Source organism: Cyprinus carpio, chromosome B24, assembly GCF_018340385.1.
Source record: "Cyprinus carpio isolate SPL01 chromosome B24, ASM1834038v1, whole genome shotgun sequence".
NCBI classification, from domain to species: Eukaryota; Metazoa; Chordata; class Actinopteri; order Cypriniformes; family Cyprinidae; genus Cyprinus; species Cyprinus carpio.
In genome coordinates this window covers 19,710,528-19,735,817 of record NC_056620.1, presented here as the reverse complement: position 1 = coordinate 19,735,817, position 25,290 = coordinate 19,710,528, and the positions used below count along the sequence as shown (strand labels likewise).

Below are 25,290 nucleotides of genomic sequence, written 5' to 3'. Positions count from 1 at the left end.
TTTATTTTATTTTATTTTGGCTTTTGTACTTTTAATTGCTTTAAGTGAAAAACTGTAACCTGTATATAAACCCTGTAAATATAATAATATATTTGAAGCCTAACATTTGGATTAGTTAAAAAAAAAAAAATTGGTATTGTTAAATTAAATATTTAAATAAAATAAACCAATTTTATTTTATTTTATTTTATTTTAGCTTTTGTACTTTTAATTGCTTTAAGTGAAAAACTATAACCTGTAAATATAATATTATATTTGAAGCCTAACATTTGGATTAGTTAAAAAATTGGTATTGTTGATCCTGACATGCAACAATTAATGGTCCATTTTCTCTTTTTTTTTAACGGTCAAGTGATTTTCTTTTTATTAAAATGTACTGCTGTTCATTTGGATATGAATTATGAATTTTGACCACTGTATATAGAGAGCAGAGAGGTATAGAATATATTTCTAAACCTAGTGAGCCTATCTAGACAGCATTTTAGTGCATTAAAATTCTAAGTAGGCATCTCATTTAGCAATAAACTTTTAAACTCCTTTATATTCAAAGAAAAGTTACTGAAATAACGATTACTGTTATTTGTGCGCAGCTTAACAACTAAAGCACAAAATGAATGTCGATTATCCTTTATTCTCTGTGGTTTCAAGCTGCTGACATCAGAAACAGTTTTTTAATAATTCCATATTGAAATTACCTGTTGTAATGGCTAATTTATCAGATGGCCAGCCAACAGAATAATTGTCTGTGGTGAGATGCAGAGGTGTGTAATCGTTGGACAGTGCAATGCAAGATAATTGTGTTGCTTTTCATAATAGCAGGAGAGAAACTGTGTCACCACAGCCAAAATGTTAACCAAATGTATTCCATTTTGTAATACTAAAATACAAAATATGTGCACTCAAGAAAGATGTTTGCATGATCTACTAATGAATAAAATCAAAAGTAAATATTCTTACTGCTTAAATTTGTACTAAAAATGAAATATGTTCCCTTATTTTGACCACGTTTAGAAAAAATACTACTAAAGTAGTTCTAGAGAGCTTTGTGCAACATATTTATCCACATGAATTGTGCATCCCGTTATACACTTGTGGTTTATTTTGCAGCAAAAAGAAGCATGAAATGTAAACAAAGCAGAGAGATCAACTGAGGCGACAGACCTTCACCCTTTAGTCCTTGATTTAGACACAAAGCTGCTGGCTCTGTATTGATCTCTGACCTGGAGTCAAGTCCCGTGAATAAATCGGGTAATTGAGGAGGGTGTCAAACTAATTGGATTGTTGCCATTCGCTTGAGGCCATGCAGTGACCGGGAGTCTTTGACAATCATATGCATGCGTTCGAGTCATCATATGAAGATTATTGATCAGAGATGAGAGCAGACGGAGATCTATATACTTCACATTCATGATAAACCTCTGCCTTAAAACCGCGCTCAGCATTTCATCTAAATTTACAGTTATGTGTGGAGTTTTTATTTAGAGATAGGTGGTGTGATGGTCGAAAGTCTCTACCAGATGACATTTCTGCAATGTACCATTTAATGTTCATTTTTTTATGAATAATGTTATCTTTTGGTTTTATATTCATAAAGTTTCAAATAAATATCATAAAGTAGCTCATATTCGTAAAATCAATAAAGTAGGCATTCAATGAATTAAATAATAATATAAAAAATATATACATTTAAATTGTTGTTTATATTCTTTTTATTATATATTTTATATATTATTTCATCATTTCTTGATAATTAATGATAAATTCTTCAAAATTGAGACCTCAATAATGTGTATAATATAATTATATTATAGTATAGCCAACAAAAAAATGTATGTGTGTTTGTGTATATGTGTGTGTGTATATATATATATATATATATATATATATATATATATATAATATATATATATATATATATATATATATATATTATATTATATATATACATGCAGACACACACACACATATAGTATATATATTAACAATAATTCATTATATATATATCGATATATATATATATATATATATACACTGTATATATACTGTGTGTGTGTGTGTATATGTATATTTATCCTGTTAAATATATATCTCACGATGTAGAGGAGATATTTACAAAAAGAAAAGAAAGAAACTGGGGTTGGCATGTGACCTTGATAATTCATGATAATTTGTCTAAAAGTGAGACCTCAGTAATGTGCTAATGATCATTTACAGTGGGCGTCAGTAAATGGTGTTATGTTGTGCGTTTTAATACTAATAAACAGCCTTTTTTCTGTAGAACAACTGCAGTGATTGAGTCTGTGAACTTCTTTTCGCCTCATGCAGCTTCATTGGCTATAATACTCACGTGTGTAATCATCGTCCCGTACATATCAAAGTAATCATGGTTTTGAAATGAATATTGAGCAAATTGCAGAAAATGATGGTCTGTTTTTCACCTCTCGCCCCTCATTTGAGCTCGGTAGAAACGTTGCAGTACCTCGCGTGTGTTTTTGCGATGTGGAAATTACTGTGACCAGAATGATTAACCCACATTATATTCTATTTAGGCAGCTGCAATAATAATGAGTCTTCACTGGTAATGAGATAAGTACTCTAATGGATGTATTTACCTTTTTAATCACTTGGATTTTACGATGCTGATGAACAACAGCAACTGACACTAATCGCAGATACCCATAATGCAACTTGGATATTGGCCATTTAAATGTTTGTATTTTCACCCTGTAGTGAAGATGATCTGGAACTAGGAAATAATGGCATTTATGTTTTTTATGTTATGTTTTATGTTTCTTTAATCTGCAATTTCATATTTTTAATCATTTAATTATTCATTTAATTCATTACAAATTCATTTTAAGCATATATATAAGCATATATATATATATATACACACACACACACATACACAAACAAAAGGTAAAAAAAAAGATTAATCGCATTAAACAATACACATTTATTAATAAACAGCAAATATGATAATTGTGTAACGTAATTCAGGGCTTAAAGTTCTCAGGCCCCATGCCGGATCTCCGACATACAGCGTTTGGCTGTGGAAAAAATAGTCCTACATTTAAAAAAAAATAATAAAAAATCTTATCATTTTCGAGTCCTTGAGTTCGCCTACCAATGGTATGAGAGGACATACCACTGTACGTGTGAAAGGGGCTAAACTCTTCCTCTGTATATGCTGTGAATTTGAATTGCTTAACATTCATCTGTGAAAACAGTGTGCATTATCTCACTAGATTTGTAACCTAAATTATTTATAAACCTTTGCCAACACAGGAGAATACATCAACCCATTTCTAAATTGCCATTTATTGTACATCGCGATTTTAAAATAAAAGTTTCTGAGTTTGCATGTGGCCATATATTAAAATTTAATGGATTTAAAAATCATTTAATCATGCTGTAAAGTGAAACATCACCAAGCCGTTGCCGCCCTCTGCAGGTATTTGTTATAATACAGAATGTATTTAAGTTGGTTATGTTCATATTATGTATAGGCATATTACATTATGTTTTTAACAGTATTGTTCAATAAAACCATGTAATTACTTGATTTTTATATTTTATTTGAGCCAATTATTATTGCTTCATCGTTAGTTTATAATAGTCATACTAAAGCCTAGTTTTCACTTAGGTCTATTTGTGTTACTAAAAAAATATCTGATTACTCAGTTGTCAAAATAATCAGTATATTACTTGATTACCAAAATAATCATTAGTCACAGCCCTAGATTAGTTAAAATATTTCAAAATACAACTGCATTGTTTTATTTTTACAATTAAAAGACAAAATATTTTGTTGTTGAAAAATTCTTAAAAATAGTATTAAAAATAGTCTTGTTCTAGGTGAACCAAGTATCTGTATTTTGTCTCATGTGTAAGCTAAGTGTATTGTCACACCCCTAGTGTGATGTAGCTCATAATTTTCCAATTGTATGATATAGCTATCATATTCTTCAGGTCAACCATATAATTATGAAAAAAAAAGTTTGAATAAGGAAAGCGATAACTTTGCCATTGTATACTTTCAATTGTTAAAGTTGCCACAGTCACTGCACTGCCCCACCCCCCGGAAAAAAAGTTCAGGTTCAGGTTTGTTTTTTTTTGTTTGTTTTTTGCTTTAACCCCTAGTAATTGTCATGTCGCATAGCATTTTTGCTTTCATTGTGGACACACAAATCATTTCCACTGAAAAGTTTACAAACTAAAATTTTTAAAACCGTATCCAAACTCATCTCCCATTTGGTGTGTTTCAGAGCAAGAGGAATCCTTTGAGTTCATCATTGTGTCCCTGACGGGTCAAATGTGGCATTTTGAGGCATCCACGTATGAGGAAAGAGAACTGTGGGTTCAGGCCATTGAGAGCCAGATATTTGCCAGTCTACAGTCCTGTGAGAGTAGCAAGAACAAGGTAAGATGTGTTCATTTAGGTAACGTGGAAATAGGTTCAACCCTTCTGCTCTTTTCAAACTGTGATATCTGAATTATGTCACATAGTCTCGATTAGGAAGCCAGAGTGATGCAGTGACCATCCAGTCCATCAGGAATGTGAGGGGAAACAGCTTCTGTGCAGACTGTGACGCCCCCAGTAAGTAAAACATTGTGACGGCACCCATTTCTGAAGAATAAGGGAGTCTAATTTTATTAGACATTTTATCCTATGGTGTGTATAGTGGCATGAGGTATAATGTGATAAAGTACTTTAAAATAATAAAAAATAATGAAAAATAAAATTAAAAAAATTTAATAATTTAATTAAAAAATATTCAGACGTGTTTCTGTTTTGTTATACATTAAAATAATTAAAAAATAACAAAATAAAATAAAAAATAATTTTGATTACTTAAAATGAATTGTCAGATATTTATCTGTTTTTGTTAGGTAGTTCACCTACATTAAAATAATAAAAATAATTCAAAAATAAATAAAAATAATAAAATAAAAATATAATTAAAATTCATTTTAATAATTAAATGAAAATTATTTTCCAGGCATTTTTCTCTTTTTGGGGTAGTTTCACCCACATTAAAATAATAAAAAATAATTTAAATAATTTAATACAAATATTTTTCCAGACATTTTGTGTGGTAGTTTGACCACATTAATATAATAAAACATAACACAAAATAATAATATTAAAAAATCTAAAATTTTGGGGGTAAATTCACACACTTTGAAATAATAAAAATAACTGTAAAAGTATGTAGAAATGAATTATGGGAAAAAAAAATCTATTTTTGTTGGATAGCTTCAGATTGGCATAGTCATTGCCGAAAATGACCCATCATACCACACATATAGCATATCAGAGTTTGAATTGCATAAAATGGAATAATATAGGAAAACTGAATTGTAATTGTCTCTGACCCTCAGATCCGGACTGGGCCAGTCTGAACCTCGGCGCTCTGATCTGTATCGAGTGCTCCGGGATGCACAGGAACCTGGGCACCCATCTGTCCCGTGTACGGTCTCTGGACCTGGACGACTGGCCTGTGGAGCTCAGCATGGTGATGACGGCCATCGGGAACGCCATGGCCAACAGCGTATGGGAGGGCTGTGTGGAGGGATACACCAAACCCGGGGTGGACAGCACCAGGTGGGTCACCTGTCCAAAGCATTAGCTGGTAGCCTTGAAAACAAGATTGTTTAAAAAGTCAAAAAATCATCATGACAAGATTCTTTTCTCCCAGGCCCTATGAATTGATGTAATGTTTACAATAGATTTGTTAATTAATCAAATTATTTTTTTATTTTATTGTGTTACTTGCCAAGTTTTCCATCCAGTTTGCTAGCAATGTTCCTTTCAATTTTGTACAAGTTAACCAAAATAGCAATATGACTTAGTGCTTTCATCAAATTGCAAAAGCTGCAATTTAATTAAGTATTTAAATTAAATAGTTTCAGATTGTTTTACACGTGAGCAGCTCGTGTCCTGGTGTTCTCAGTGTCTCAGAGCAGCTTAGTTCACAGTAAACACTGCTCCACATGAACTCCATGTCTGCATCTGTTCTGAGTTTGGGTCACTTAATAGTGTGAAATTATTAATCTATTTTTATTTTTATTACTCTATTGTTATTTGGCTAAATTGTGCAGCTCTAAAACAAGCACAGCAAACCTGGAGCTTTTTTAAAAATTGCATTTAAAAATATTTCTGCCAGAATAAAAGACATCCATAAATATTAGTATTAGCTTGAAGATATTTTTATTATTGATTTAATTATTAATTAAAATAGTAATATCTTATTTTGTTTATTTTTTAATTTATTAGCAATAATAATTATTATTATTACCATTATAATATAATATAATAAATATTTTTGGCTAAATTGTGCAGGTCTAAAACAAGCACAGAAAACCTGGAGCTTTGCATAAAAAATTTGCGTTTTTATCAGAACTAATGCAATTTGATATTTTTGATATGTTTCTCTACAAAACATTTTTACATTTTAAAACAAGAATCTTGAAGCAATTAATCTTAAAACTTGAATGGAGACAATTTTCTCTCTAAATCATTGCCGGAAAACAAGCTTGTGGTCAATTTGAATAATGTGTGGATTTCTTAGGTCTTAAGGCGGCTGTAAGTATTTAAGAAAGTGAAGTGTAGTATTTGAAGATTGAACTGTTCAGGATATGGAAGCATATGCAGTAAGCATCACATCCAGTGTCAGTTCCATGATCAATGAATGGATTGTGTCGGAGTCTTTACCCAATCATCGCTCCATTAGTGCTATTTGAAAGAAGATGAGATGTTTCAGGAGATAATAGGGTCCATAGACCATTGTCTGGAGCTGCTCACCTGCTCCGCTTCCAGGCGGTGTCTCGAGGTGTTTCCCGCTTTAAGCCTGACACACTCGCTCACATTCCCAATCTGTCTAATGACCTGGAGAAAAGAGTGATTTTGGTGGCAATTAAGCACACTATTACAGTCCCAAACCACTGCCCCTGGGGCTGAACGGAGAGCTCTCAGTGGCTCTGACAGCCATCCATCACTCAGAGGGGTGTATCAGTCACTCCTGAGGGTCTGAGTCCCGTCAGACACGGCCTGCGCTTTGGTTTAATGCATCATAATGCAGGATTTATTTTAATGCTGCTGAACTCTGACTTATCTGTTAGCTCAGGCTGAGACATGCTGTTGGGCGGCCAATATATATAGCGCATAATTTGTTATGCATATTTGTGTTACAAACACGAATGATGCCTAAAAGTATGTGGCTTGAGGAGGAGAGCTGTGCTGGTACTTTTCTCAGCATCTGAAGTTATCATTTTTACCTAGTGATTGATTAAACAGGTCAAAGAAGTTCTACAGTATGCCATAGCTAGAGACTTCAAAAATTATTGAGGCTAATATTATGAATTTATTTTAAATTTTCATGTATTTAGTTTTTACATTTTTTAACTTTAAATTTTTGTTAAAACTAAAAGCAGTTTGAGAAAAATTCATTTAAAGATGCTATGTAAAATAAAGCTGTATGTATGTATTTATTTATTTAAGACTGGTATTATAAATGTATTCTGTTTTTATGATATCTAGTAATTGAATATTATATTCCTTTTTCATTCACTTATTTATTTATTTATTTTGCTTATGCCATGAATATAACCTTTAAAGCTGATATGATAATAAAGATTAATTTATTCAATTTATTTTATGAGAGCTAGCATTTTAAAAGTGTCGAAACAATTTTATAATAATAATCAGGGTTATTAACATTAACTAAAACTATTAAATATTTTTCTCAATTGAAATTAAGCTGAAACAAAGAAATAAATAAATATTAGAGGATACATTAGATTTAGAAATTTCAGTTAAATGAAAATTAAAAATGTTGCCTTGTAAATACCTGTAATATGTTTAAGTAGAAGTACTAAAATTACTAAATGGAAATAATAACAAAAAATAAATAAAAATCTAAAACTGAGCAAAATTAAATAACAAAGAAAATAAAAAGAGCACATAAAATTGCTAAAAATCTAAATAAATGAAAACTGAAAATATAAAAAATAAAATTCAGTATATTAATAATTTTTTTTTTAAATAATACTAAAATAATGGATAACATTATATTATTTATTAAAGCATTATATAATGTGATAATAATTATATAATATTATATTATTTTAAGTATTTTATTGTACTAAAAATTCAATGAAATTGTATTATATAGTCGGAATAAGAAAAATTTGCTTTTATGATATTATTATAATATCTGCTTCCATTTGGCCAATCATAATGATGCCAGTAATTTCAGAATATGGTCATCTGCAGATACTAATACAGATATTGTTTATCTTCAGTCAATAGTGTGTTTGATATCACTTGATAAAATGCGGGAACATTTGCTGAGGGATTTCAGGAAAATCAGCCTTCTGAATTATGTTTGTCTCTGCCTGTGTATTAATTTACCTTTGTTTACCTGCTGTAATATCTGTTTACAAGACAGTGGAGTGACCTGCTGCTTTATAGTATACAAGTCAGCGTCAGGATTTCCCTCAGTGGAGAGCGTGAACAAAGATGTAACAGCTGCCCTACAAAAGAGTGCGAGTGCGTGCAGCAGATAGCGTGTAAAGGAAGATGGCCCTTTCCATCTCCTCACCACCCGAGGTGCTTCAGCTCTCTGTCTCTGTTCTTTTCTCTCACTCGGCAGCGAGTGATGGCTCACAGTTATCTATTGAGTGCTTGGCGGGCTGCAGCCGAGTGCTTTTGACTTGATGAAAGATTATTGATGCTGATATCCCCCTCACACTTCAGTCGTCAGGACGGGCTCACTGCCGGAGGAGGGAATGTTTTTCATTGTCAGGAGAATCTGATGGTTCACGGCATCCTCCATTTCTCCCGTTCTCTCACTCGCTCACTCATTCTCTCACCCGCTCGGACAAAAACTGAAAATCTCATTACCGTCATAACTGATTTTCCTCAGCCAAAGAGTAATGAGTGAAACATGGTGTGTATTCAGAGTGCACATTTATTCAATATGCAGTCATCAGGGTGCATTTGTTTATTTTTTTCACAATTTGACAATAATTACTGGTGTAATTTGATTGTATGTATATGTGTGTATGTGTATGTGTGTGTGTGGTATATATTAAATTTTAGTAATTTAATACATATGAAATTTTAAAGCTTCAGTTTGGCTAAAGATGGTGAGTGAAAACACTGATTTCCTGAGTCACGATTTGAGTGTTTGTTTTTGGTGCACGTTGGTCATTCACTCATTGGTATGAATGGGTCATTTGGACGGTCAATTATATATGTATGAACAAAATGTGGTTTGACATCAGCGAGATGAGTAATCTGGCTCGTTTTACCGTCGTGCAGTCAAGCAGGATTGATTTAAAACTCATCACGGAGGTGAAAACTAACATCTGAGTGAGTCTTGCCGTAATGGCCTCTAGATTACTCGCATACACACCATGAGCTAAACACAAATACTCATATGTGACAAAGTCTTACTCTGTGGGATCATAATGAAAGCTAAATTGGTACCACTGTCTTAACACTACATACTAGGTTTTTTTATTGATTTTTTTAGATAATTGAAGTTCTCCGGAAAGATAGACATTTTGGAATTTCTTATTTATTTTGCAGCACTTATTTATTTTTATTTTTAATTCATTCCGTCCAAGCACTAATTAAAGTTCAAAATTATAGAAATGTATTCATTTGGATTTATTATTATTATTTTTTTTATTATTATTATTATTAAATCTGTTAAAGTGCTCATGAAAGTTTAAAATTATAAATTCTTTAAATGTTTTTGTTTTATTTTTTACAAAATTTTTCTTTCTTTAATTTTTTTCTTAATCATGAAAGTTTAATATCATTGTGATGCATTTAATTGTTTTTATATTGCATAATGTTTTACAATTTATTCTGTTTAAGCAAAACTCAAATTTAAAAGTATACATATTTATTTATATGTATTTATTCAGCCTTTTTATATTTATTCCAATTAAACCATTATACATTAATTTAACATTTTTATTAATGCTGTTCAAGCTCAAGTTAAAATTTGTTTTTTTTCACTTATTAATATTGCAATTAGTTTACTTATTAATGCCATTATAGTAGAGCTGGGGGTTTCTTGTACAAATTAAGGGAAATTTGGCCAATTTTTGCCTTTGAAATGACTGTCAGCTTGCTTCAGTTTACTGAATTCACTCTATATTTGACCAAAAAAGTCAAACATAATTGTTTTCTCCCACCCAAATTTCTGTTACTGTACCTTTTAAGAATCCAGCTTTGACTTGGAAACCCAATGCATGTCTGCTGATGTGTTTCCAGCTGTTGAAATTCTAAATATTGTTTTAATTATTGAGCAGCGTCAATCGATCATGGAGCTCTGTAGGTACTCTATTAAGCAGATTGATAGATTTATGATAGATTTACACAGTTCTGTCATGAATTCTGCTGTGGCCATCAATCTTGCAGGGGTAGAGAGGATAGAGGCGCTGCAGAGGTCGGCTCATCCGAGGCTCTTTAGGGCTTAAATTAGAAATTGGCAGTTGCATGTGTTTTCATGTCGACTCTAATTGCCTGGCACCTGTGTGCCACAAGACTGAGAGAATTCCTTCAGTTGTTGGTGAGACGGGATGCTGATGATTTATACACGTCTGGCTTTGATTTGAATTGCTAATGTCAGATTATTGCTCTTATAACTCGGTTTAAACTAATGTATAATGATGAGTTTTAACATTTATGCTAATTAAGCACTAAGATATGTTTATATCTGCATCAGGGCTATTAACTAAAACTATCTAAAACTAAAAAAAATTTTTTTTTTTAATTAAATAAACTTTCATTACATGACATACAATATTTAATGTATATATATATATATATATATATATATATATATATATATATATATATATATATATTTATTTATTTATTTATTTATCATTTTATTTCAGTTAATTGGCAAGGCAACATTTCTAATTTTCTTTGAGTTGTATCAGATGTGCTAAAATAACTAAAGCTGAATTAACAATTAATAGAAACTATATAATGAAAATGACAAAAATGAATAAAACTTTAAATGAAAACAAATAATAAAAATAAGAACTAATTTAAAAATTAATAAAAACTGCTATATCTCAGTGATACTAAAGTAGCACTGATTTGTATCTGTAATGTTTCTGTCTATCTGTATCTATTTATATATGATGTCTTTCTTTATTTTCCTCCTTTTCTTTGCTCTTTTGTGGCTGGACTGAAAGAGATAGCGATTGTGTCACACACACACACACACACACACACACACACACACACACACACACACGATGCCCTTCGGCCAGAGCAGGTAATAGCTCTGATGATCCTCCAGTTTGTTTCAGAAATAATTTGCCGTTGCGTCTTCGCCACAGGGCAGTGGCACTAATACAAATGAATCACTTCACTAACCTCCTTCCCCCTCTTACACGCCGTCAATCCTTCCTCTCTTTCCCACCTGTTTTCTCTTTCATTCTTTGCTTTCCGTTACTGTATTTTCACCTATGTTGCAGTGTTTCTTGCGTGTGAACAGAGCTTCATGTGTGTTCAAATGGTGTTTTGTTTCCATTAATGGAAAAATAATGCAAGGTTTGTTAGTTTTAGCCAATCAGGTGAGAGCTAGTGTTTGATTGACAGCTCACTCATAAAGTAATATAAGGTTACAGTTGATTAGACACTAGAATGATGTTTAATTGCATATCGTGTTTGATAAGGACTAATAAAAAAATCTTTCTTCTCGGTATTTACAAAAACTGTACAATTAGACCGAGCAATAGTGCAGTTTACACTAAGGTTCACTAAAGGTTTGAGTTCAGTTTCAGGAATGGAGCATGATTATAAATACATCAGCACATACTGGAATGATAAATGTTTGACATGAATTGCTTTTGCTGTCGCACATTATCTTTTTCCCTTCTAGCAATGGAAATATGTTTTGCTCTCATGTGGTACAGTTTTCAAAGTATTGTTTGTGCTCTCATAACCTGCTGCAGAAAATGTATTCAAGATAAGAAATGTGTTTTTATTTTTCATAATTTTTACGATGGTCAGATGATTGGCTGCTTTTTTTCATATTTGTGGCAAATGGTAATTCAAATAAGTGTTTTTATTTCATAAAATGATCATATTTGTAATTATTTTTATATTCGGTAGTAAGTCAGTAGTAAAAATCATTCACAAACAATTGTAATTATCTATAAGTAAGATTTCCATTGTAAAACTAAAATGAGAATTTTTTTAGCTTCACTACACATTCCCAACTGATTGATAAGGAGTTGTGTTTGAATATTAAATGTTGATTATTTTTCATTAAACTATATATTTTTTAATATTACAAATATTAGCATGATTTTATGAAAAAAAAAAACTATGCATTTTGGAAAACAGGGTGTCCTAAACAGCAAGTGAGTGATTACGTCACTGTAGTCAGTCCAGTACAGACATTTGTTTGCATTTATTTGGTCAAAAATACAGTAAATACTGTGAAATATTATTACAATTTAAAATAACTGTTTTCTATTTGAATACATATTAAAATGTAATTTATTCCTGTGACGCAAAGCTGAATTTTCAGCATCTTCAATGTCACATGATCCTTCAGGAATCAGTGTAATATGCTAATTTGCTGCTCAAGAAACATTTGTTATTATTATCAGTGTTGAAAACAGTTGTGCCGCTTCATATTTTGGTAGAAACCCTCATACATTTCTTTTTCCAGAATTCTTTAAAGTTCTTTTAAGTTCAAAAGAACAGCATTTAAAATTTTCAAATTGGGATCTTTTGTAACATTATGAATGTCTTTACTGTTACTTTTGATCCATTTCATGCATTCTTGGTGAATTCAAGTATGAATTTCTTAATTGAAAAAAATAACACACTCCGTTTGGGATATGGTTAATTAAAACATTTTTGCACACACTTTTAGCATATTTCATGCTTGAAGCAGAGAATCAGATGGACTCGTAAAGCTCTGTTTGTGTGTGTGAAGTGTCCAGTCATTCATAGCAGTGAGCTACACACTGCCACTGTCTCACTGCAAACACTCCCCCTTTCTTTCTCTCTTCCTCCCTCTCTCTGCTTTACAAACACTCATTCCCTGCTGGGAGGGTGGTTGGGATCTGTTTGATGTGTCTTTTGAGAGATTCAGGGGGTTGTTTTGTGTTTGTGTGCCGGCGAGGCCCTTCAGAAGTTCCCCTTCCTCTGAGCCCCACTTACCTCCATGAACCCATTCACTTTCCTGGCCCTGCGTTCTGATTGGTACGTTTGGCGAAGAGGGCATTTCACCATCCTTCCACGCCCTCGTCATTTGTGTCTCAGATGGTCCACTTTCACTTGCATGTCCAATTGCTTTCGGGCCTTCCTGGAGAGACGCCTCTCCTTGAGTGTGCACTACATAGGGACCCTCTCATAAATCCCTGTGTGCCGTTTAGTGTGGGTTGAGTAATTGTCCTGTTGTTTCTTCCTCCGTATTGGAGTGCATTCATGTGTTCCTGATTCTCTGGGCCAGGCTACAGGAATCATTTTCCCATTTGTGTGATTGTTAGGGTCAGGTGATGCTAGAAAGCTGACCTCATGATATATATTGTTGCATGTTTTTCAGTTTCTAGTCTAAATGAGAACATTTGTAACTGTATTTTAAAGTGAGCATTATTATCCAACAGGAAATCTTTAGTGAGACTTGATTTGATCCATCAGTATTTGTTGTGTAAAGTGGAATGTAATATATCGACTTTGGTTATGTCAGCATAAAGTAACTTTTTATTTTCAAAACATTTTTGTAATTCAGCATTTAAGTATCACATATTTGTATATTTTTTTATAATTTTATATTTGAGATATAATTGAAATATTATATTAATATTACATTTGACATGTTATTATTAATGTAATTATATTTGAATGTTTATTTTTATATTTCAAAAGTATTTATAATAAAATATATTTATATTAATTGTGATATATAAGTGTAAATATTTCAAAAACAAAAAAAAAAGTTGAAAATATATAAAAATAGATAAAATTATAATACTATTATTTCATCATAAAAAGAACAAAATTACTCTCTTTTTTTCCATAATTAATATAATTAATTCGGTTGTTTTTAATTTGTTCATACATTTAATTAAAATATATTTTTTAAAAAAACATTTAGAATTAAGTGTATTTATATTAAATTAATTTTTATTATGTTAGCAGAAAATAACTTTTGTTTTCCTTTTGTTTATAATTAATTCAGTTGTTTTTAATTTGTTCACATATTTATTTATATTTTTAAAAAACATTTAGAATTAACTGTATTTATATTAAATTGAACAGTTTTAATGTCAGCAGAAAATAACTTGTTTTCTTTTTTATTAAGTTATTTTTCATTTGTTTACATATTTATTTATATTATGTTTAAAAAAAAACATTTAGAATGCATATATTGATATTAAGGCGATAATATTATTTTTCTTTTATTATGTCAGCAAGAAAATAACTTTTGTTTTCCTTTGTTTATTTTTTTGTTTTTTTCCACTATACGTATTAATTTCATTTTATTTTTATAAATATATTTATGTAATTTAATTATATTTGTACACAATTGAAATATTATTAATATTACAAATATACATTTTACAATGTATTATATTTACATTTGTGTTATTATATTTCAAAAATATTTATAATTAAGTGTATTTATATTTATTTAATTATTAATATTTACATTTTATTAATTTTAACAAAAATTCACAATAAAACATAAACAAATTACTAAAGAACAACACTCACTTATCAATCATGCACAATAAAACATTAAGAAAGTAGTAAAGGTCAGCACTAATTTCATGTTGACTGTTATTGTTGTTCCCTTTGAAGCAGTTAACAGCATTTAAAGTCAAGTTGGATATAAAGAGCACTTGGTCTCCTTTTCAAAGCTCAATGTTGGCTATAAAGACGCACTTGGTCCTCCACTTTCAGGGCTTAATAGTCTCTCTCACAACTCGAGTCCCCTTGATTGTCCACCGCAAGGCAACCCTGATATTCACTGCAAATATGTGTGTACCAGTGTGTGTGTGTGTTTCCTGAATGTGGTTTTCTCCCCCTGCAGAGAGAATCTTCCCTCCATCTCATCACTCTTTCCTGGCCTCCTCGTCCCTCCCTCGCTTTTGACACGCTAAAGCTGCACATTTTATTTTTCTTCCTCCTGCCGAGAGGAAGTGCCTTTTCATGGCTTCTCGGCTTTCTCCCATAAACCCCTCCACACAGTGCCCTGTGTTTGGATTGGGTCTCCATTTCAAACAAAAGTCTGAGGCGGGATTACCAGCCCTTCTCTTCCTCTCTTTCACACTTCTCCTTTCAAGTGGCAGTGACCGGGGGATTTGAGAAGCCTGTTGCTGCTTCTGAAATCTTCCTCCTTCCTCTTCAAGGACAGGTGACCATAAGCTGACTGGGAGAACATTTAAAAGCTTCATAAAGCACTGTCAGTACGAACTATTCGGATCAGTTGTGTATAGATACTTAAATACATAAAAAATCTTCCCGGAGTGTCCTGATATCTCAAATTAATAGAAACAATTTAGCAATTTCCATTAATCTGAGCCTCACATATCAAAGCAGGTATTTTATTTTATTTTGAATTTGGAAAGATAAAATAAAGTTCAAAAACAAAGGAGTACCTCGTTAATTTAATTTAATTTAATTTAATTTAATTTAATTTCAAATGTGGACAGATGTCATGAAGCTCTAAAAACAACATAAAAGTTATTTTTAATTTTACTTTATTTTGAATGTTGACAAATATTGTGTATTAAAATAAGGTACTATTTGTTATTTTTATTTTATTTTATTTTACTTTTTTTATATATGGACAGATATCACAAAGCTCCAAAAACAACAAAAGAGGGCCTTATTTTATTTTATTTTATTTTATTGTGCAATCAAAGTAAAAAATAAAAAAGCTGTTTTATTATACCTTTTTTTTATTTGGACAAATACCATAAAGCTAGAAAATTGCAAAAAAGTTTTTGTTTTTGTTCGTTTGCACCACAGGTTTTTGTTTTTTGTTTTAAATGACTAAATGATACCAAAATACCAAAATGTTTTGAGACTTCTCATGCTAGAAGATTTCATGTCAGTCAAACATAACTGGTTCTTGACTTTCTTTATTGATCGTCATTGATGTCAAACCTGGCTCTGTTCATCTTAATGCAGATTTTATCTGTTCCTCACGGAAATCAATCATGTCTACAAAGGACTTTGAATAGTGCACAAATCGTATGGCCCACTTTTATGGTTCCTTCATGATCACATCAAAACATCTCCTTTTGTATTCTACTTAAGAAAAGAAAGTCACACAAACTACATTTACACTGCATTAAATGTCACATTCTACATAACAAATTGTATTCTACTTAAGAAAAGAAAGTCACACAAACTACATTTACACTGCATTAAATGTCACTGTTAGTGACCCTGTAAATGAATCTGTCCTTCAACTTGTCAAAAGTGATTCTCCCTCGTTAAACTAGTGTAAACTCACCCTCCTCCACTTTAAACCGCTCTCCTCCTGGAGTTTAAAAGTCGCCCACCCTCTTAAACCCCTGCGATGGCATGGTGGGTTTCCTGTAAAGAATTCAGATGAAGAGAGAACAACAGGGTGGGTCTCCTCAGAAGAAAAACAAGCTTTGAAAGATTGACTGCTGAAGTAGGAGGGGAGGGAGGCTAATTATACACACACACACTCAGTCTCTCTCTGAAGAACGATTCACTGTGCCCAGAGTCCATTCAATTGCTCTCTGCCTTGTTCACAAAGACCTGTCAGGATTTTCCCGGGAAACGGCATTAAAGATGTGGCTTACTTAATTAGCTCATGCCATTGTTGCTGAAGTGACTTAAACAACACTTGCTCGTACACATGCGATTGTCTTCGGGGGAATGTAATGGTGGCACAGGATAACAGATTATCAGTTTGGAGATGCCACAACATTTGTTCTGCTTCATAAAGCCGGTGTTGTTCAGCGTAAGAGTGCACTTCTGAAACGCATGCAAACGCTGAGATGTAACCGCTTCATTAGACGTTAAGTGGTTCCTTTTAGCGTTTTAGTTCAAGTTTGTTTGGATGCTTTTCTTATTAATTTTTTTAAGGCATATTATACCTCCCGTAAGTCACTGATTACAGACCGTTGAAATGATTTGCAGATTTAGATTTGTGCATTTTTTGATGGAAATGTGAATGGAGCTTATCAACATGATGATGGGGTGTCAAACATAAGCTTTTCCTCCTCTGTCCTTCATGTTTCTTTTGCTTTTTGGGATGAAATGCTAGTGAGTGTGGTTGAGACGTATGAGTTCATCCCCCATCAGAGGAAGTGTGTTGTTTGAGGATAATAAAGGGGCGTGGCTTCATTTACACTCCCATCATACCTCCAATCACTGCTGCTGTAAGTTTCAATAAATGTAAATGCTTAAAGTTTTAGTCTTTGGCTTTACATAAAATACGCAGCACTTGTTTTGCTGTGTTTTGTGTTGATTCTCATGCAGAACTGCCATAAAACATTGCCTTTGCAGCATTAAGGTAGATGATTTAAATATGCAAGAAAAAAAACGCCAGTATGCAAATTAGCAATGAGTAACATTATGGCACTAATTTTAATCTTAAATTTCTTGAAATGTCTATAGTTTACAGAAACCTGACGTGAATAGCAGCTGAGACTGAAATTATCTACCAAACAAAGTTGCAGAGTAATTCAAATTAAAACATTTTTGTAAGATTTTGTATAATAATGTAATATTATATTTATATATTACATATTATATAAATTAAATGCATCAAATTATATATAAAGTGGAAATAGAAAAACAGAAGTATTTCAGATATATATAAAATATTTATATTATGTTTTCAGCTTTTATAAAAAAGTTCTTTGAAACAACTGTATACTTTTATGTAATATTTTATGTAATAATGTGATAATATATTAGATATTATGTCACTTATGTTATTTGTTATTTGTATATTGTTATTCTTATTCTTATATAAACATTACATTGCATTAAAACATATTTGCATTAACATATATATATATATATATATATATATAGTCAATAAAATATAATTTTTAATGCATTTAATGGAAATGTAAATTAAATATTGAAATATATTTGAAACATTTTATTGAATTTCTAGCACTTATATTTATTAAATTATAATAATTTATGTAAGATTTTATGCAATTATGTAAGTTCAAATATATGTGCTTTTAATGCAAATTTCAAAATATTACATGTTTAAAATATTAAATATTAAATTAGTAACAATTTGATTTAATTTCCAGCTGTGTATATTATTTTTTCTTTTACTCAATTCATTACTAATTAGTCACTCAACTTTGTAATGATAAAAATTTAAATCTATGAAGAATATTAGTACAGTGATGACTGTATACAGTATGTAGACTTGCAAGTGTATATTTCATTAAGAATAATTGAAAACTAGCCACTCCATTCTCTTCTACACTGTAGCTGTCACTGTTTCTGTCATTTCTCTCTATCATCTTGTTGGTTTGTTGTCATCAGCATTAGCGCTGTTCCTCTTCTTCCCTGTCGAAACCCGTCAAAACCATACACCCGATATCTCTCCAGACTCTCTTTACCTCCATCAGCTCTCTCTCACTCAGTCTCTTCTGTGTGTCACTCACCCCGACGAGGCAAACAACAGCTCCTTTCTGCTCCTCTTATCACCCGCTGTGCGGGGTCAGCGGGTCAGACCGTCACCGAGCATGCTCAGATCCACTCGTATCGATTTTAATTTAGCACCGTGCCCCTCGCCATCGGTGTGAATGCCAGCAGAAGAGAGGAGAGGGGGCGGCCGGGTGATAGAGAGGGACAGATAGAAGTCTGGTGCGCGCTGAAGAGTTGGACTCCATTCTCTGGTCCGAGTGTGTCTCTTTCAGCCCTTTTCTTTGGGTCTTCGATCTGGCAGGCTGCCGGCGGCCCCCTAGAGGGTTGAGGGGCCAGTGTTGAGAGGGCCTCCTTTGTGGGGATTCACCGGGCAGGACTGACAACACTGACAGCGGCGATAAAAAACACGGCTTCCCCCCCACACACACACTCCTGTATTGTCCACGATAGACATGCTGTTCACAATGTGTAACCTTTCGATAGCCAGACAGACTTTAACCCTCTAGATTCTGATGGAAAGCGGTCTAAGGGAAGTTAAGGCTGAGGATGTGTGATTTGTACGTTTAACCTGCTTCCCTTGTGACCTCTATCATAATCAGAACTGAATTACTCTGGACTTCCTCAAAGTCAGAGATACGATTATGTCAGAAATTCAGACTCTGCTGGGACTGTCGTGTATTCATAAGTCGCAAAGTTTATCTAATGTATCAAAGTCACATTTAACCAATGATTGTCAAAGTAGGAGAAAGACTGGAGGTGATATTAGGGCTGGGTTAATTTATACACTATAATATTATAGGCATTAAATACACTGTATTATTTAAAGCAATATTATTATAAAGCGTTTAATGCAAATAAAATATAAATAATATATAGCATAAAATTGTCAGCTGTATACAGGTATATCACTGAATATTGTTAAATATCCTATAAATTCAATTTTATATATTTATTTGCAATCAGTTTATCCGAACTGTCTATTATGTATAATCATTTTATTCTTAACTGTATTAAGTCATTTTAAATTAATTTGTAAATCATTTTTAAAATGTTTAAATTCCTTGTTTTGTTGTGATTATTTTTTAGGATTATTTTTATGTAAAGAACTTTAAATTACCATTGTGGATGAAATGTGCTATATAAATAAAGTTACCTTGCTTTGCCTATTTATAAATTGTGGAAAATGATTTGTAACATGATTTCTATTGTTTTGTTCATAGAGCTAATGAACTAAACAATAGAAAAATATATATGTGATGAATATAATATAATATAATATATAATATAAAATTAACATTTACACATATATATAAAGGACGAAAATGTATAGATTTTTTTATTTATACACTAATTTTAAAGGCATTAACATTTTAAAGCATTATTATTATAAAGGATTTAATGCAAATATAAAATATAAATAATATATCTAGCTTAAAATTGTCAGCCATATACACATGTATCATTGAAAATGGTTAAATATCCCATTCATTTGTTATTTTATATATTTATTATATTCATTTATTTATAAATTGTGGAAAACATGCCCTTAATTATGTTTAACATGATATTTATTTAGTTCATACATTTTTTTTTTTTTTTTTTATTGGTAAAATTTCTGAAAGTAGAAAAATATATATGCAATTATTATAAAATAATATACTCAGTATAAATAGATAGATAGATAGATAGATGGATAGATGGATGGATGGATGGATGGATGGATGGATGGATGGATAGATAGATGGATATAGATAGATAATTTAATTATTTAAATGTATATAACAAAACCTAGTACTAAGCAGCAATATTTAGCTGCATACAGTTTTGCTAAAATATTCTAAAATGTGGATTTTATAAATTGAATTTGTTGATTCAGATATTGGATTTGATTCACTACACTGGAATGGTATTAGCTAGCATGACCACTGATAAACAAAACTGTGTGTTTAGAAGAATTAAACGTTGAGCTCTGTTTGTGTCCTAATTCTCAGGGAAGAGAAGGAGCGTTGGATCCGGGCGAAGTACGAGCAGAAGTTGTTCCTGGTGGGGCTTCCTCAGTCAGACGTGCCGCTGGGACAGCAGCTCCTGCGGGCCGTGGTGGAGGACGACCTGAGGCTGGTGGTTCTCCTGCTGGCCCACGGCACCAAAGAAGAGGTCAACGAGACGTACGGCGACGGAGATGGACGTACCGCACTGCACCTGTCCTGCGCCATGGCTAACGTTGTCATCACACAGCTGCTCATCTGGGTAAGAACTCGCTTTTTGGAAGCGCCTTCCCTTCACAAGTGTTCCTCCATCATTAATTTCATCCTCTGTTTCAGTACGGCGTGGACGTGAAGAGTCGCGATGCCCGTGCTCAGACACCCCTGTCCTACGCCCAGCGAGCAGGAAGTCAGGAGTGCGTTGACATCCTCATCCAACACGGCTGCCCGCGAAGGCACGGCCACCCGACACAATCCCAACATCAACAACAACGCTCAATGCGAGCTGAACCGTAGTGTTAGCATCATGTGATCGTGGCCCGCAGTGTCTCTAGTGTTTCTTCTCAAAGATGTTGATGTTCCCATAGATGCTGCTCTCGTTAAATGGCATCATTTCCCTCCGCAGTACAGTACGTCTTTATTAGGAAACTGTGCATAGTGCCACATGTGTCACGTAAGCCCATTACCCTCATGACGACGTCCTGTGAACAATGTTAGCGTGCAGCGAGAATTAGCAGTGTTAACATTATCAATGCGTGTTGTTTTTAAGCTGAAGAAAATCACGTTTTTAAGGATCCTTTCTTGTGTGTGTATAGAACAAAAAATGAAATGATGGGCAACAGGTTCTAAACAAAATAAGTTTTGTTTTTTAGATGCATCGATTTAGAAATAATCTGACGACAATAATGGATCCTCTGCTTTGTGCCCACACGTTTTTGTCCACCAGAACATTAAATTATGTTATTTACTGTCCTTCATGTCATTATAAACTTTCTTTCTTCTGCTGAATACACACACACAAAAAAAGAAAGATTTTTAGAAGAATGTTGGTAACTAAAGAGTTTTGGTTACCATTGACTTCCATTGTATTTTTTGTCAATATAATGGAATTCAGAGGGAACCGAAACATTCTGCAAAATACATTCTTTTATGCTCCACAGAACAAATAAAGTCATATAGGTTTAGAATGACATGAGGTGGAGTAAATAATGATAGAAATTTCATTTTTGTGTGAACTATCCCATTAAATCAGTGATTTTGGTGAAACCTGTCTAGAACATGTCTGCGTACTTCACCCTAAAATCAAAAGAACAAATATTTACTACTTTAAGGTTTAATTGAGTGTAAAATATTTACATTTTTGAATCACTACAAAATACTGTTTTACAATAAAAAGAATAATATTGGCAGAAATAAACAGTAAAATACAAATTTAAATATATCCAGATGCATTTCAATAATGAAAATTTTGGTGGAAAAAATATGAGGGGCGGGGAACTCACAATGCAAAAAATCTCGATGGTCCTTAATTTTTTTATTCTAAATATATTTTCTCATTTTTTAATTTTACTTTTACTGGGTGACCTGGACATGTTTTTGTGAGTTTCACACAAAGCTCCATAAATGCTTCATTAAATTCAACTTAATCATGTGATTTTTTTTTTTCTTTTTCAGATTAATGCTAAAAAAATCAACATTTAAGTGCATTTTTCACGCAAACTTCACACTTTTAATAGTTAAATACCACCATTGTGCCCTTGAACGAAGCTCAAAAACACTAAGGCTGCTGGGTAACGCATTACCATTTGTAGCATCAGTGCAATATAACAAAACCCAAATCATAACACTCATTGCTATTTTACATTTAGCCTCTACGTGATTGTCTTGAAAAGGCCTGATTACCTGACGAATACTGTGTTATTACGGATGCCTTGTGCGAATCATTTCTGGACCGCTCTGGTCTTCTAACTGTTTGACACTGACGTCCCTCTCCTGCCTAATGACAGATCCATTCAGTAGCAGCGGACGGTACCGACACACTAGATTACGAAATAAGACGCTCTCGCCGTCAACTCCTTTGTTACGAGTCTAATGACCTCCACACTTGTGACGGTGTGGCTGTTTTTGTATCCATTAGAATCCTGGCGTGTGTTTCTAACTGAATGGGACGGATGGGATGGTGATGTGGATTATGTACAGCTGTGTGTATAAAATAGCTTTTCCTGCTCCCTTTTGCAGCTAGCTGTGTGTCGTGTGGGCAATTTTTGGATGAGATGGCCGTTATGTACCCATCTGAAACCTATCAGCCTTAACCCTCGTTTGCTAGTGTGTATGCCGTCAACTTTTACTTGAAATATGAAATCATGATTAGAACTTAATATTTGGCACATGTGAGTTAAAGGGAAAGCGAGAGGAAGATGTCCTTACCTGACAGTATTTTAAGTTTACATGTTTTTAGGCGTTTTACCTTCTAGCAGGTACGTTTTCTTTCTTATTCGAGTCAGATTTGTACATGCAACCCTCATCCAAGTAAGCTTTAGGAGAATTGCCATTGATTTTAAATGCAACGGCTTTGAACATCTTTTTAACCTGTTTTAATTCTGGAGGATCATTCCCAATGACATGCATGGAAAGTTACCCTCGTGATATTCATAAAGTGAACATGTATCTTTTTTTTTTAAATATACATTAAGTTAGGGCTCCTGTGTATTACATGAGGTTGCTGAGATAAACTTTTGGGAATATGGCAGTTGAAAACGATATTAAACACTCGCCTGTCATCCCTGCGACTGCCGGCTTGAATGCTAGGATGCACCCATAAAACTCCTCAAGTAGCCGTATAGCAGAGAGAAGAACCGTTTTTTTTTTTTTTTTTTTTGGGTACCTAGTTTTGGGTCTCAATGTGTCCACATTGTCTGGCCGTTGAGGTGCTTTGTGTATTATATGTACATTTGACATATTTATAAAAGCAAGATGTAAATAATTCCTTTTTGTTGTTGCTTTTATTGAGCTGTTTGATAACTTTGTTGTTCCTTTTAATTTGCCATTGTTTTTTAATTGCTCCTTCTGAACGTGATGGAGCGCTTTCATGAGAGTTAGCTGTTGTGTGATTGGATGCTTGGCTGGCTATTGACATAATAAACACTCCAATAAAATGATTTATACCATGAATGCTGAGAAAGTTTGTCATTCATTCCTTGATCATAAGATTATGAAAATGTGTGCTTAAGACTGTCAAAATGTACAAACTCTAAACACATTATCATGGAAAATCAGAATATATCATTTTAAGCTTTTAATTCATATTGGTCATCAGTATCTAGTGTAGTCCTAAAAAAAGTCCTATGTATTTTGTCCAATCACAAGGATGCAGTGATGATGTAGCTTTGTAGGCCAAACCAAGTTACACATCTTGTTCATGATAATTTTCACAAATGAAACCAACTTGTATGAATTTTGAAGCCTTAATGCAAATCTAACGTTAGGCTTTAAACAAGTCAACATCACAACTAAATTTCTTTAAAAACAATTTAAAAAGTTTGAGTTAGAATAGTTTGCAAAAGCTTGTCAAAAAATCCTGATGGATCCCAATAAGAAAATAGTTCTAATTAGCATTTCTATCATAATTTGAATCCATACCAATGAGATTCTTATTGGACTTGAGATTCCTGAGATTTTTTTTTATTATTGTCTCAGTAAACAAGCTGCTGCAAAGAAAATGAACAGAATAAGAACAAACCCCTTTGTAACAGAAAGTCCTAGGAATCTTAATGGTTTCAAAATATGATAGAAATGAATTAGAATCCTGTACACTTTTCTTATTGGAATCTTTTTAAGAAGGGATGTACAATGAATCTGTAAAAATTTGCTAGTGAGTAGATGACTTTACCTTTTTGCCATTTGGCCACTTGTGTTTCTGTGGGGTATTACATATGTAATATCATAGACTAAAAGCCTGTGTTACAGACCATATTTCAGGCATTAACCAAAACCCATTTTTAAAAAAAATCAGTACAATGGAACCGGAAGTTCATTGCCACCTGCATGGCTGTGACGTACACCAAATGAAGCCATCTGTATTTTTCCTGAAAGATTTTAAATGCGTATTTGTGCTTAAAACTCGTTTTGTTTACATATTAGCATTTAGATGCTCCCCAAAGCTTCCAGACATGGACTAAAAGCCCATTTTGCTTTCATAGGCTGTTTAATTGTCATTTTATGTTTTCTTTCCTAGCATTCTCTCAATCTTGCGTTTATCCCTTGTTCTTTCTTTCCCGTCCTCGTTTGGATTCTCCGCGTCTCTCTCTCTCGCTCGCTCTTCTCAGTGCGTTAATTTGCCTGAGAATGCATTAGCTGTAATGAGAGCTGAAGGCCGAGGGAATCCTCCAGGGTTCCATTAATCATGGCCCCTCAGACAGCCAACCTTGATTACAAGTGGCAAGAAATTCATTAGAGCCGCGCCTCTGACAACTTTTATCTCCGCCACTAGCTCTGACTCATTAGGCAGCCAAATTAAGGCTATGATGGCACTGATGAAATTCATCGCTTGTTTATCCTGTGTGATTTGATGCATCTGCCCATACATCAGCGGCGTGGGCGTCCACCAGACACTCCCCAGGATTCAGGCCCCGCGCTTCCCGTCCC

At 33.0% G+C, this 25,290-nt stretch overlaps 1 protein-coding gene across 1 annotated transcript in view; it reads left to right on the top strand.

Moving 5' to 3' along the window:
- The window catches only part of LOC109050039 (arf-GAP with GTPase, ANK repeat and PH domain-containing protein 3-like), a 95,385-nt gene extending 71,568 nt beyond the window's left edge, over positions 1-23,817 (top strand). Inside the window, 6 exon segments of the mRNA XM_042751868.1 lie at positions 4,269-4,423; positions 4,510-4,600; positions 5,386-5,608; positions 20,656-20,911; positions 20,986-21,095; positions 21,097-23,817. Of these exon segments, the coding sequence (XP_042607802.1) occupies positions 4,269-4,423; positions 4,510-4,600; positions 5,386-5,608; positions 20,656-20,911; positions 20,986-21,095; positions 21,097-21,178 (917 nt within the window). The 3' untranslated portion in view covers positions 21,179-23,817.
- Positions 23,818-25,290: the final 1,473 nt, after the last annotated feature.